This window comes from Xenopus tropicalis, chromosome 4 (genome assembly GCF_000004195.4).
Source record: "Xenopus tropicalis strain Nigerian chromosome 4, UCB_Xtro_10.0, whole genome shotgun sequence".
Lineage (NCBI taxonomy): Eukaryota > Metazoa > Chordata > Amphibia > Anura > Pipidae > Xenopus > Xenopus tropicalis.
Window position 1 is genome coordinate 10,773,549 of NC_030680.2, and position 15,130 is coordinate 10,788,678.

At 44.1% G+C, this 15,130-nt stretch overlaps 1 protein-coding gene across 1 annotated transcript; it reads left to right on the top strand.

Annotated features, from left to right (window-relative positions):
- The first annotated feature begins 6,106 nt into the window (after positions 1–6,106).
- commd9 (COMM domain containing 9) lies at positions 6,107–11,761 on the top strand. The gene is given in 6 exon segments (NM_001114206.1): positions 6,107–6,181; positions 6,377–6,502; positions 6,637–6,776; positions 9,202–9,236; positions 10,606–10,709; positions 10,996–11,761. Coding segments are annotated over 6 exon segments (597 nt in total). The 5' UTR covers positions 6,107–6,130; the 3' UTR covers positions 11,137–11,761.
- Positions 11,762–15,130: the final 3,369 nt, after the last annotated feature.

A 15,130-nucleotide genomic window follows, 5' to 3' on the forward strand; every position in this document is an offset into this window, starting at 1 on the left:
GTGGGCCCTGGCCCTAGTGGCCCAGATATGATCCCCCCAGGGCGCTCCCGCGATCCGCTGTATCCTCCTAATCCCCCATAGGCAGGAATGATGATACTGCCACTGTTAAAGTCCTTGAATGGCACTGGGTTGGGCACAGACTGTAAAACAGTTCATATACTTTATGGGAGGTATAAAAGTTACGCTCCAAGTTAAACGAACCCTGAGGAGGCCAGAGAAAGTGGCAAATATTATATTACAGGCCTAAGGCATCCGTAGAAATTCTTCCTTTTACTGCGGAAACCCTGGAACCGCGTCCTGCGTGTGTGAATATATCACCAGCTATGTTCCCAGCCCCCCCCCCCTCACTCCACGCCACTGTTTCGCATTTTCCATGCTCATGTATTAACCCCATAACATGAAGAATATGGATTGAAATATCACAATAAAAATATAAATATGCTGCATGTTATTATGCCCTAATGCAGAATCAGAGAAGGAAAGAAGCCACTGCAGATATTACAGTCTAAAGGTGGCCATACATGGTAAGATCCACTCGTTTGGTATCTCCTCCCGATATGCCTACCTAAAGGTGGTCAATATCGGGCTAAATTAATTGTTTGGCCCTAGGGCAATAGGCACCGTCGGACCACATCAATGAGCCGTTGCAGTCCCGATCTGACAGGAATATCAAACCTGCCTGATCGAGATCTGGCCAATTTTCAGCCACAAATTAACGGGGTAGGCCCGTCAGGTGTGCCCATACAGGGGCAGATAAGCACAAATGGAGATAGGGATGTTTATTTACTATTTAATAACAATGACTGTGGGGGTGGTGGGTTGATTTTGCTGTGTGCACTGGCCCCTCCACAGATTTTTTTTTGCGAGGGGGCCCAGCAACTTGCAGTTCTGCCATTGGTTGCTTTGCTGACCTTTCTGGGAAAAAATACTGGCCTTCATATATCATCCAGGAAGATATAAAGTTAGTTCTAGGCAGATTGGGGCAGATGAGGGGTGGGCCAGGGGCCAATTTAAGAGCACCTGCTAAGGCCAGGCGGGCATTACAGATTTACCAGCAATGTAGTTGCAGATAAATTTGTAATACCGGCCTGGTCTTAGCAGGTGATTTACCAGCTAGGCCGGTAAAATCCTGGCCCATTGGCAACCTTAGAAAATATATATATATTATTAGGCCTTTGGATAATCTTATAACATAACACTGCCATTTTGACTACTAAAGTCTGCCCCTCTGGTTTGTATGAATACACTATGCTCACACACACAAACCAAGGGCATGCATACATGCTAGGTTACACCAGCCAATCAATGGACAGAGGCGGGTCTTTTACTCCCACAGTTCTTCCTGTTAAAGTAACAACCTGCATTTGTTCCTGTCAGGTGTCAATAAATAACACACAGACTATAATAAAATGGTGGCTTAAGGTTTTGTGTGGTAAAAAAAAATAAGCAAAATGGAGATCTGTAAATAAAAACACACTACTAAAGCTATCCCAGGTGGATAAATGATATTGGTCTATGTGTTTATGTAGTGTGTGTATGTGGGCTCTAGTCACTCTGGGGTTTACTGACAGAGGGACATGAGAATCCTCAGTCTTCCCCTCAGGAAGGAAGTTTTCTCTTCCCTCCTGCATCCCTGTCAGTAAGTCCGGCCGCCAGTGCCAGGGTCTGGTGCCCCCCACATACCCCCGCGCCTAAGGGAAGTGAGGGACGTGTAACAGATTGGCGGAGATGTGTGAGAGGAGGGGGGCAGGCAGATGTTTCCTACACCCGCCATCGGTTTTATTGCACTAGGCCCAAACGTATGGGACGTCTCCACACATGAAAGTGAGCAGTGTTTTCTGATGAGCAGCAAAGTCATAAGATGTTGCTTTAAGCCCCTTACTAGCAGGGAGTCTGTAAATATAAACTCTTCAGTCTAAATATTACCCATAACCACACTGGCTCAGTTTCACTATTTAAAGGGGATGTAAACCCTGCTGCACAGCACTGCTCAACCCAATGTTACTCAGTTGTTGCTGGACTACAAATCCCAGAATAATGTAACATATAATGAAGGGTGAGGCATGCTGGGAGTTGTAGTCCAGCAACATCAGGGTTGTATTCTTAAAGCAATATTGCACAATAAAACTTTTCCCCAAATCCCCACAGCCAGCGACTGCTTTAAAATGCAAAAAATCCCCCAATGAGAATCCCAGCTGATCTGTATAAATCCGGCTCCATGTTCTCTGTTCCTGCAATTGGAGTTGGGAGCATTAAACCCAGTTTCCCAGCACTGAACAAGTCTGCCCTTATCCCCATGTCTGATTCCTGTGCCATATAATGAGGGGAAAATGCCATCATTATCTCTATATGTAAGGTACCAGCAAGGGGCCTGACACAGTGCTGGGAATCAGCATTCTCATTGGTCACTTCTTCTGCATTTATAATGAAGTTATTTATCAGTAGAATTCTCATTGGTGAATTTTCTTGCATCTATAATTATGTTTTTTGGCAGCTTCTATAGCAAAACTAGGGGGCGCAGTGGGACAGCATCATGGCTGGGTTTATATCCCCTCATTTTTATTAATTTTGTTGTTTATTTCAAAATTTGAATAACTCTTTTCCACGAATGTCTGTCTGTTACTAAAAACCTAAAATGAAAAGGTCTTTGCAGGAAAAGTTGCAGTCTCAACTTTTTTTTTCTGTGCTAAAAATCAGAATTGGAAATAAGCCCCACAAAATGTCAAGAATTAGCTGAGCAGACATTGGCCAATTTTTCTGATCCAATTGCTGATGACAGAGGTTGCTCCGGCTAAAGAATACTGGAAATGGGGGTGTTTTGATGTTAGCTTCCCCTTTAAAAGAACACCGGGTGGTGGTGGTGTGTAACATCAGATGCAAAGCTTATTTCACTTCTAGTAACCTGTAGAAGCACTCAGTTGTCTGATGTTTAAAAGCAAAAATCTGGCTGGTTGCTATGGGTTACTAGACCTGGAAACAAGTTTTGCTGATATGATTACTTTACCTCTTTGTTTACTATTTTCATGCAGGAAGGGGAAAGCCAATTCCTAATTACAGCTGCAGAGAGGAAACTGAAATGGACGGCAGGGAAAAGCAGGAAATGGGGAAAGTTAAAAAAAAAATGTTTACATTAATAAGAAAAAGGAAGAACATATGATAAAGGAAATGGACTGCATTATACACATTTCCCCCTGAGTTTGCTCATAGCCTGTACAGAGAGATACCATAAAACTATGGCACATAGGGATTCCCCTGTACTAAGCACAATTCAGCAGGAACAGCCCCCTAAGTTTGCTCATAGCCTGTACAGAGAGATACCATAAAACTATGGCAGCATAGGGATTCCCCCTGTACTAAGCACAATTCAGCAGGAACAGCCCCCTAAGTTTGCTCATAGCCTGTACAGAGAGATACCATAAAACTATGGCACATAGGGATTCCCCTGTACTAAGCACAATTCAGCAGGAACAGCCCCCTAAGTTTGCTCATAGCCTGTACAGAGAGATACCATAAAACTATGGCAGCATAGGGATTCCCCTGTACTAAGCACAATTCAGCAGGATCAGCCCCCTAAGTTTGCTCATAGCCTGTACAGAGAGATACCATAAAACTATGGCACATAGGGATTCCCCTGTACTAAGTACAATTCAGCAGGAACAGCCCCCTAAGTCTGCTCATAGCCTGTACAGAGAGATACCATAAAACTATGGCAGCATAGGGATTCCCCTGTACTAAGCACAATTCAGCAGGAACAGCCCCCTAAGTTTGCTCATAGCCTGTACAGAGAGATACCATAAAACTATGGCAGCATAGGGATTCCCCTGTACTAAGCACAATTCAGCAGGAACAGCCCCCTAAGTTTGCTCATAGCCTGTACAGAGAGATACCATAAAACTATGGCACATAGGGATTCCCCTGTACTAAGCACAATTCAGCAGGAACAGCCCCCTAAGTTTGCTCATAGCCTGTACAGAGAGATACCATAAAACTATGGCACATAGGGATTCCCCTGTACTAAGTACAATTCAGCAGGAACAGCCCCCTAAGTTTGCTCATAGCCTGTACAGAGAGATACCATAAAACTATGGCACATAGGGATTCCCCTGTACTAAGCACAATTCAGCAGGAACAGCCCCCTAAGTTTGCTCATAGCCTGTACAGAGAGATACCATAAAACTATGGCACATAGGGATTCCCCTGTACTAAGCACAATTCAGCAGGAACAGCCCCCTAAGTTTGCTCATAGCCTGTACAGAGAGATACCATAAAACTATAGCAGCATAGGGATTCCCCTGTACTAAGCACAATTCAGCAGGAACAGCCCCCTAAGTTTGCTCATAGCCTGTACAGAGAGATACCATAAAACTATGGCAGCATAGGCATGATTTCTTGAACAAGCATAACATCGAAGGCTATTGTGACTAAAACTTTAGCATAGATGTTGGTATATATATAGTTTATGCACAGTATGTGAGCGTATATATAGGTCAGTTTAGATTTATGTGCTGGTTTCACTTGGAAGGGTTGAACTTGATGGACTTTGGTTTTTTTCAACCCAACTTAAATATGTAACTTGATACACAATCATTTAATTGCAGCTCAACAAGCAACAACGCAGAACCCTGGCCCACCTTTGTCTTCAGTAACCTTTTATTACAGAAATAAAAATACACTAAACAAAGACCATCTGCTAATTTCTGAAAGCATCAATATGAGGTGAAAATCAAGCTCTTCAGCATACAGCTGCCTTATTTTTTTGACACCGGCTACTACCACCTAGTGGCAATCTATGGCAATGGCAAAGCTTGATTGGTAAGTGAGGACAGGTGCAGACGGTATTTATTTTGGTTGCAGGATCATGTAATCCAACCTAAATACACAGCTTAACAGCCATGGAATTAATGTGCCTAGTGGGACAAAAGTCATATAACCCTATGAGAGAAATGACAGAGTTGATCTAAGGTTACAGACTGGCCACTGTTCATGGGAAAATTCACCTTTACTTTGCCTTCATCTGCGCCATATTACCAGTATAATAGGTATCGGTATCAGATACTGTAATCTTTTGCCATTGCCTTCCAGCAATGGCCACTTTATGTGGGGTCTCCTTAGTGTCAGGTGTGGGTCTGGCCAAACGTAGTGGATAGGATGGGTCAGAGCTCACAATTTAAAGGGGTTGTTTACCTTTAAATGAACTGTTAGTATGATTTGCAATTGGTCTTCATTTTTTATTATTTGAGGTTTTTGAACTATTTAACTTTTTGTTCAGCAGATCTCCAGTTTGGAATTGGGGCAGCTATCTGGTTGCTAGGGTCCAATTTAACCTAAGAGACACAAATATGAAAAAGAGACACAAGTATGAATAGAGGATAGCCTTCATAAACAAATGAGTAATAAAAAGTAACAATAACAATAAAAGTGTAGCATGCCGGGGTCAGCGACCCCATTAGAAATCTAGAAAGCGTCAGAAAAAGAAAGCAAATCATTTAAAACTATAAAAATAGATCCAGAAAGTTGCAATAACCCCAAAGAGCAAAAAGGAATAGAAAATCGAAGCGCTGGACTGTCCAATTGCATGCTGGGTATTGTAGTTTTATATTAATCCTAGCTGTGGGCTAATTGTTAGCTACAAACTACATTACCCAGCATGCAGTGGGACAGGCACACTAGGAGGAAAAAACTTTCAAACTACAAACCCGCCAACTCTCCACAAAATAGCCTAAAACTGTACCTTGGCGGTTTGTTCATCTAAGGAGGAAGGGATAAACTGCAAAGAGCTGAGGATGGAGACATGAGGGTTATAGCATATAGATACATTCTACTTGAGCGTTTTGCTTCTCATTGGCGGCCATGTTGCTTCCTGGCAAGGCCCGCTAGTAGTAAGGGCACCCTAATCATTTCTACATATCTACAACCCCACTTATATTTCTACATTATTCTTGTGGGCTAAGCTATTATATAACAGCAAAAGGCACAGGACCACGTTTACCCCCTCAGGCGGGAGTAACTTGTCCAGACCACAGATTGAAACTTGTCGTCATAGTAACGAAAGCAGCCTTTCCCAGAGCGCACTGCGCGTCCAGCCGTGAGTTTGATCATGTGATCGGCGCAAGATCACGTGACGGGAAAGATGTCTTCTCTAGGGGAGAAGGAGTTCTCTGCTCTGCTGCTGCTGTTGAAGGTTTGTGTGTCCTGTCTACACTGCACTGTACCTGGGGCTACTGAGTCAGGACATAGTTACTTAGAAATTATTAATATACTAATAAATAATTGTTGCTCTGTATTTACCATGTTAGCTTGACTACAATACCCAGCATGCTCTATTGGCCAGCTGTTGTACAGCCTTGGTGCTCTAACCATGCACTTTCTGTCTCAGGCTCCTTCCAAGGATGTGGTTGGAGGTCTGTGCCGAGACGCTTTCCCCAAGTCTGCGGTTGGGTCTGTGCAGTTAATTGAAAGGACTTCGTCCAGCCTGTCCGTCAGCTCTGAGGAAGCTTCCCAGGTAAGTAAATCCATATTTCCCTCCAGCTGCTTTATAACTACAATTGCCAGCATTCCCTGTCAGAGCAGTCATTGAAAATATAGGATCTGAAAAAGAGGGTTTGCATGTGATACCGATTGCTATTGTATTCCCAGGTAGTGCAGGCTGTGCATAGCCTGGCGCGGCACGTGGTATGTAAGGGTCTGGCTACCGCAGAGGAAATTCTCCCCGTGTTCCCGGAAAACTTCCATCAGAACCTGAAGAACTTACTGACCAAGCTCATCCTAGAGAATCTGTGAGTATGGGTGTCTGTGCCTAACTGGAGTCAGAACAAATGCCTTATATTGCGACACTTATATTCTGTATAGATATTTATTAGGGATGCACCAAACCCACTTTTTTGGGTTCGGCCGAACCCCCAAACCCACCCTGAAGGATTCGCCCAAATCCTGAACCGAAACTGTATCCTAATTAACATATGCTGATTAGGATCGGAAGGGGTTAAATTTTTTTCCCCCTGACCAGTTAACTAATTAGGATTCAGATTCGGTTCACCTGGGACCGCGGATTCTGCCGAAGCCGAATCCCTCAAAAAAGCCGGGATTTGGTGCATCCCTAATATTTATGCAGTTGGTCCCTAAGCTCAGTAACTAAAAGCATTACAGAGAATGTGCTGGGAATCAGCACAAAAGAAGATGGAGGCATCTTTGGAAGCACAGATCTTCCCTGCTAAAGGGCTGTGGTTGCCTTGGGCTGGTACAGAAGCCCAAAATATAATGTACAACATTTCTGCCCTAGTATAGCTTTAGTTCCCCTTTAAAGGGGAACTAAGGCATGAGTAATAAGTGGCTCCATCTCCAGAGCCCTCCTGGACTGCACCACTGGGGACCTGCCAGACATGTACATTGACTTTTCAGGCACCGGAAGAGCCTTGTTAAGGGGGTCCCAAGTGATTTGTGTGGGGGGGACTCTGGAGGGAGGCCCATATATTACACAGACTTTTATTAAATAAAAATAAAATACACAGACCCTTTGTACATTATGTGTGTGGATGCCAGGACGGCTGGAACAAGATGTTGGCATGGTGCTCAGCATAAAGAGTATGGCTAGCCTGGAGCTGCTGACCTTCCTCTTTCCCTCCATATATTATCATAGTTAACAATTAGGGGCACATTTACTAACCCACCAATCTGAATCCGAATTGGAAAAATTCCGATTGGAAAACGAACATTTTGCGACGTTTTCGTGTTTTTTGCGATTTTTTTCGGCGCCTTTACGACTTTTCGGAAATTGTCGCGACTTTTTCGTTACCAATACGATTTGTGCGAAAAAACGCGACTTTTTCGTTGCCAGGCCGGGCAAAGTTGCGCAAAATCTGGGGATTTTTTTCGTAGCGTTAAAACTTGCGCGAAAAGTCGCGCCTTTTAAGTTTTAACGCTACGAAAAAAATCGCCAGATTTTGCGCAACTTTCGGAATGGCTACGAAAAAGTTGCGACAATTTTCCGAAAAATCGCAAAATACCGATCATTACGAAAAAAACGCAATCGGACGCATTCGGCCCGGGATGGCAACGAAAAAGTCGCATTTTTCGCGCAAATCGCCAGATTTTGCGCAACTTTCGGAATGGCTACGAAATAGGCACGACTTTTCGCGCAAGTTTTAACGCTATGAAAAAATCGCCAGATTTTGCGCAACTCTCGGAATGGCTATGAAAAAGTTGCGACAATTTTCCGAAAAATCGCAAAATACCGATCATTACGAAAAAACCGCAATCGGACGCATTCGGCCCGTTCGTGGGTTAGTAAATGTGCCCCTTAGTGTTTAAAGGGAACATAACCCCAGCCATGATGCTGTCCCACTGCAACTCCTAGTTTTGCTATTATAGATGCAAAATTCACCAATGAGAATTCTACTGATAAAAAACTTCATTATAAATGCAGAAGAAGTGACCAATGAGAATGCTGATTCCCAGCACTGTGTCAGGCCCCTTGCTGGTACCTTACATATAGAGATAATGATGGCATTTTCCCCTCATTATATGGCACAGGAATCAGACATGGGGATAAGGGCAGACTTGTTCAGTGCTGGGAAACTGGGTTTAATGCTCCCAACTCCAATTGCAGGAACAGAGAACATGGAGCCGGATTTATACAGATCAGCTGGGATTCTCATTGGGGGATTTTATGCATTTTAAAGCAGTCGCTGGCTGTGGGGATTTGGGGGAAAGTTTTATTGTGCAATATTGCTTTAAGAATACAATCTGATGTTGCTGGACTACAGCTCCCAGCATGCCTCACCCTTCATTATATGTTACATTATTCTGGGATTTGTAGTCCAGCAACAACTGAGTAACGTTTAGTTGAGCAGTGCAGTGTTGGCAGGGTTAACATCCCCTTTAAGAATAGTTAAAATGAAGAATTTAGAGAATGGAAACTAAAATAATATAAGGGATAAAAGGGAATGGAAGGTCTCTACTTTAAAGACATCCTGGCCAAGCTAGGGCTGGTATCATTACCACAATAATAAATGTAAAAGGGGGGGGGAGGTTATAAGCTCTTTGGTCAGTGGAGGAACAGTAACTCTCCTCCAAAACAATCATTTTAGGGCCTCCTGAAGCCACACACAGAAAAGAATGAACAACAAATAGGAAGGTGTTGGTAGCAGTAAAGTGAGTGGGTTTCCTTGTGTTCCTCTGACTCTGTATTTCCTGTTCCTGCAGGTCGGCCTGGAGAAATGACGTACTGAACTCTCAGAGTAAGTCAGAACTACCCTCTTTCTCAGCAGCTGAGACTGGTAATGTCCTTCCTGCCACTTACCTTCTGTTAGACTACCACTCCCAGCATTCCATGGTGGATAATGCTACTTGCAGATGATCAGTGATCTGTGTCCTTGGCCAATGGGCATTCGTTTAACAACATAAGAGGGAGATTGTCTTAACAGAAAAAAACAGAAAATTTAGAAATAGTTTATTTATTTAGTATTTATTCAAAGGAACATTTCACTTGTTCTTCCTTATTTTATTTTTTTGTATGTTTATTACCACAAATTCTGCTTGTTGGCATCATGCTAAAACTACATGTCAAGGTTAGCTGCCCCCTTAAGGTTCAAAGTTGCACAATAAACACTGAGCTTCCACTTTATTAGAAGAATAACTATACTAGGAGGATGTCCCCAACACCCTTGGTGTTGTTATAGGTGGTAATGTAATGAAGGTAGAGGCATTCTGGGAGCTGTAGTCCAGCAACATCAGATTGTATTCTTAAAGCAATATTGCACAATAAAACTTTTCCTAAACTTTCCCCCAAATCCCCACAGCCAGCGACTGCTTTAAAACACATAAAACCCCCCAATGAGAATCCCAGCTGATCTGTATAAATCCGGCTCCATGTTCTCTGTTCCTGCAATTGGAGTTGGGAGCATTAAACCCAGTTTCCCAGCACTGAACAAGTCTGCCCTTATCCCCATGTCTGATTCCTGTGCCATATAATGAGGGGAAAATGCCATCATTATCTCTATATGTAAGGTACCAGCAAGGGGCCTGACACAGCGCTGGGAATCAGCATTCTCATTGGTCACTTCTTCTGCATTTATAATGAATTTTTTTTTATCAGTAGAATTCTCATTGGTGAATTTTCTTGCATCTATAATTATATTTTTTGGCAACTTCTATAGCAAAACTAGGGGGTGCAGTGGGGCAGCATCATGGTTGGGTTTACAACTTAACTCCCCCTCGTTGCACAGATAGTTCTTACCAGACCCCCCTGTTTGGGATTTGAACCTGATGTTCTGTTGCACTTGGTAAGGCAGAACCTCCCTGAAACTTTACACACTAATTATCCTAATTGGCTGACTCTGTTGGTGCAGGCAGTGCAGATAGAGCCTGTGGTTAAACCTGCGGCATGCTGGGAAAGCGGATTATACATATTGGTGCTGTTACACTTTATTTGATCCCTACTGTGCCCAGTAGACTTAACTACACATCCCCACACTTGCTTGGCCTGGCGAACCACATTGTTAGTCTCCCCAGCACAACACTGGAGGTAGGACAGCTGACCAAAACTCTGTATCTTATTCATTCGGTGGTGGAGATCCCGGTGACTAACGAACCTCGCTTTCCCTTTAGTCTCATTACCACGTTTAGTCGACCTGGACTGGAGAGTGGACATTAAAGCCTCCTCGGATTCCGTCTCTAGGATGGCCGTCCCGACATGTTTGTTGCAGATGAAGGTAAGCAGAGTGCACAGTTGTGGGGCGTAAGTCATGGGTTCTACTCTGAGGATATTGGAGCACAATAGGCATTTATATGCGTATAATTATTAAAGGGCAACTAATGCTAAAGGCAAAGCTTTATAACTGTTCTTCGTTATGCGGCCATAGACAGAGCCGCTATCTCAGCCCACTTACCTTTTGGGTTTTGAGATGTGTATTGCCCAAAAGAACAGGGTACTCCAGGGAGAAGGATTTTTTTTTTTGAATGGGGCTAACAATTTACTTTGTTTGGACTTTATTCCAGATCCAAGAGAATGCCGAGCTGTGTGGTTCAGAGCAGTCTGTTTCCACTGTCACCATGGAGTTAAGCAAAGAAACCCTGGACACGATGCTGGACGGTCTTGGGCGGATACGGGACCAGCTTTCAGCAGTTGCTAACAAGTAGCCTTCAGCCTCCCCCAAATGCACAGCAGTAGGACAAGCGGCAGAGACATCTGCATTACTCCTAGGCTTCCAGAGAGGCCAGACAGACACTGCTTCCCGGCATCAGCTGATCTATAGATATAAAGGCAGGTTCTGCTATATAATGTGGGTCAACAGTGTCCAGCCTATAGCCTTCCCTAGTGGATATATGCGGACTGCTGGGAATTTGTTAAAGGGTTGGAGGACTGCAGGTACATCCCTGATGGTAAATGGGGGGTTATGTAATAAATGGGAACTAAGTTTCCCCAGGAGCAGTAACCCATAGCAACCAATCAGCAGGCAGCATGTACCGGTCACCTGTTTAAAAGCAAACACATTATTGGTTGCTATGGATTACTGCTCCTGGGCAAACTTAGTGCCTTTTATTATAAATGGGGGATAATGTTTTGTATATGTTTTACAGTACAGTTTTTTTTTTTATTGCGCCATAATATTTAACATCGGGGCTGTCCTCATTTTGATAAAAGCTCCAAACTTCATGATATAATTCATGGATTGTGCGATGTAGCCGCCCGTCTCTTCCCGACACATCTCTGCCCATGATTTAAATGGAGCTGCACTTAATTAATAAATCGTTATTCCGAAAACTTGCAGGGAATTATCCTGTGCTGAATATGCCTCTATTTATCCACCAGGGGGTGCTGTCTTGCTTTTGAAATTTTAGCCTGAAGCCTAGTTATAGTGCGTTCCCGTAGATGGTAAATAATAATCAATATTTTAGGCTTAATTACCCTGAAGATAAAGGGATTTCTTTTTCTGTGACCATTTATAATGAATAATTGCCACAAGCCGACTGGAAGATGGAACTGTATTGTGAGAACTGCGGAGTATAATTAGTAAGACCCCTGGGGAATAAGTGGATAAATAAGGAAAAGTAAAACAAAATATTGTCCTTTATTTCCACAGTATACATGTGATCATGCTGTGTGCTGGTAGGTTGATTACATGTATTGCCCTTGCTCTATCTCCTGTACTGTGCTTCCTTGTGCTGAAGGGGTACAGCATTTCTATGACTGATATGTCTTCATTCCCAGCTGCCCCTTTGCATTTTGGGTTGGATCAGTGAAGCTGTTCAATTGAACAGTGCAGCAGAAGCCAGCTGGCAAGGCATTGTAGGAACTGGAGCTGGACTGGCTTCTGCTGCATCGTTTCAGTAGTCAGAACCAGCAGTGGATACAGAGAATAACAAGTGCCCTGTATAATGAATGGTTATGATGTATAATTGCTTAGAATTCTATTTTCTTTCCTTTGGGAAAATGGTATTTTTGGGTTTATATCTCCTTTATACAGATATCAGTAAAACAAGTCACCCAATGTGTGAATCCTGTATTGAGACAAAATCTAAATCTGCCTGCCTGTCTCTGTGCCTTGGGTTTATTTTAGTTGGGTGCATTTCACAAGTGCCAGGGTGCCACATCCCACATCTAAAATACGGAGTGGGAGATTTCCTCTCTGTCTGATAACCTCAATTCCCTCTCTAAGAGCATCAGCGGCCGGCAGTTTGTGTGTGAAATGACTGGAACGGTAGGAGGGGGGGTGGGTTGTAACATATGGGGCGCTGATACTGACTATTATGGGTAACAGAAGGAAATAGCTCTAGATACGACTCTCTGCACATCTCCAAATATGGCCTACAACTCCCAGAATCCCCCACCAGCGGCAGCGGAAGGCTATTGGGGGATGCTGGGACTTGTGCCTCAATAGTAATGGGAGCGCTGCATGAAGTGGTATGTCATTTAATGTAACTGTTTTCATTTTTTAATCCTGAAATAGGCGTTCCCCTATCACCTTTTCCCATCTGACCATTGGAAGGAGAGCAGCCCAGCAGCAGGAATTACAGTAAAACAGGTTGGATTCACTTACTCAGGGGTTTCCCAGTAACACAGAAGGGCTCAGGTTTAATTTTTAACCTTTTAATGGTTTGTGGAAATTCTACCAACTGCTGCTAACATCTTATGAGAGAGTCTGACTCTGGGTCATAACAGAAACTTGATGCCCAGTGACCCCTCTGACTGGCTCCCATCTTCCCTTTTACACCCCTCTCCATTAAATCTATCTTTATAATAAAGGGGTTAGTTTGCCTTTAATAAAACAAGGATGGTATAGAATCATTGGGGTTTATTAGCCATGCCCCCCCAGCCCACATTTTATCCTCAGGTTTCTGCTGGATGTGAATTTTTGCCAGCTGTGACTTCAAACGGTACCGTGTAGGCAGCGCCATCCGTAACCGCGCGTAATGAGGCCGCACACTGGCCCAATATGAAAGGCTGCGGGGGGAGGTACCTGACCCTTCTCCCATTCATCTGATCACTTTGAACAGGGCCCTTTGGCGAGGGCCCGATCCACATTGTTAGATCGATATATTAATTGAGGAGACTGGGACTTCAGAGACCAAAAAAATAATAGTTCTGAAGGGATAATGGGAGCCAATCACAGCAGAGGAAGGTAGCGGGGAGTTTCTGATGGTTGCCGGGCTCCACGTCACAACGCATTGGCCGGGGGCACATTGATGTGTCCGACCTTGGGAGAGGTCAGTCCCACCCTGCTGGGGTTCTCTTGTGTCTCGGCGAATTAAATGGAATTATCTCCCTCCCTTTCATCTGCCCCCTCTGGGTTGTTTGGATCCCCATTTGCCCAATGTGGGGGCCCCCTCTCTTCTCTAAAGAATACAAAGGTCATATATAATTGGAAAATGTAGCAAAAAAGGGCCCCCACCATGTTCAGTTCTTTTATATGAACCTGATAGGCAGCTTACTGTGCACCGGCTGGCACTGAACTACATCACCCAGCATCCCTTTGATTGGGTCAGTATTTAACCCCTGCTGCCCTGCACTTCTTAACGAAACTTTACTCAGTTGTTGCCGGACTACAACTCCCAGAGTAATGAAACATAGAATGAAGGATGAGGCATGCTGGGAGCTGTAGTCCTGCAACATCAGGGTTCTATCCTCAAAGCAGTAATGCAGAAATCATAGGACCCCATGCAGCAAATGTTGCAGCCTCCCCTTCGCCATAGGGCCCCACTAACAAGTAAAATGGTGCCCCAATGGAAAAAAAAGACCCACGCCCCTGACCTCCATGGCCACTCCCCAATTATGTCAAAACTCCGCCTATTATCCAACAAATCCACTCCCACATCCCAGTCCTGTCCCCTTCAGGACCTACAAATCACATTTTTTTTTTTTAAATTTGGGGCCTCCCTCTGCCTTGGGGCTGCTTACTGCTGTAACCCATGTACCCCCCCTCGATGGTAATCATGGGGCCCCATACAACTAATCTAGCAGGGCCCACTATTCAAGTAATATAGGGCCCCACCTGTATTTACTCCCCACTATCTGCTGCGCCCCTGGATGTGCCAGCTGTGCCAACTGCCACGGAATCGCACTCGACCCGCAATACAAACCCACATTCACATGTTCCGTAATGACTTATTAATAAGCTGCCTTGCGCTAATTAACTCACATTTTTTTTAATCACCTTGAGAAATGAGACTACAAAATGCTCATTAAGCTTATAAATGCTTTCTAGGCTCCTTCTCATATAGGGAAAGCGTAGGCTCGTATAGATAGGATGATTGGCACCTTTTGGGTCACATGATAGACGGTGGGGCAGAATGTTGGAAGGGCCCATGTTAATAAGTCTGGAGGGGCAGGGTTGGACATTCCTGATCACCCAGACTTATTTCTCAAGGTGGGAGCCCTGCCCCAATGGTATATTCTGTTCTACACCCCTCTTTCCCATGCCATTATTATTTACAGCTAGGATTGGCCTCTCTGGGGACCAGTAGCATTCCTGTATGTACATTCCAGCACCAATCGGCTTGCTGGGATCCAGTGACTAGCCCAGACATCTGCTTGCCGTTAGCCATCGCATCCTTTGGGGTCTTTTTAAAGAGACAGCAGTTTATTTGTCAGAGAGCAGCAATCACCGGGATGGACTAATATGGACTGGGGGGG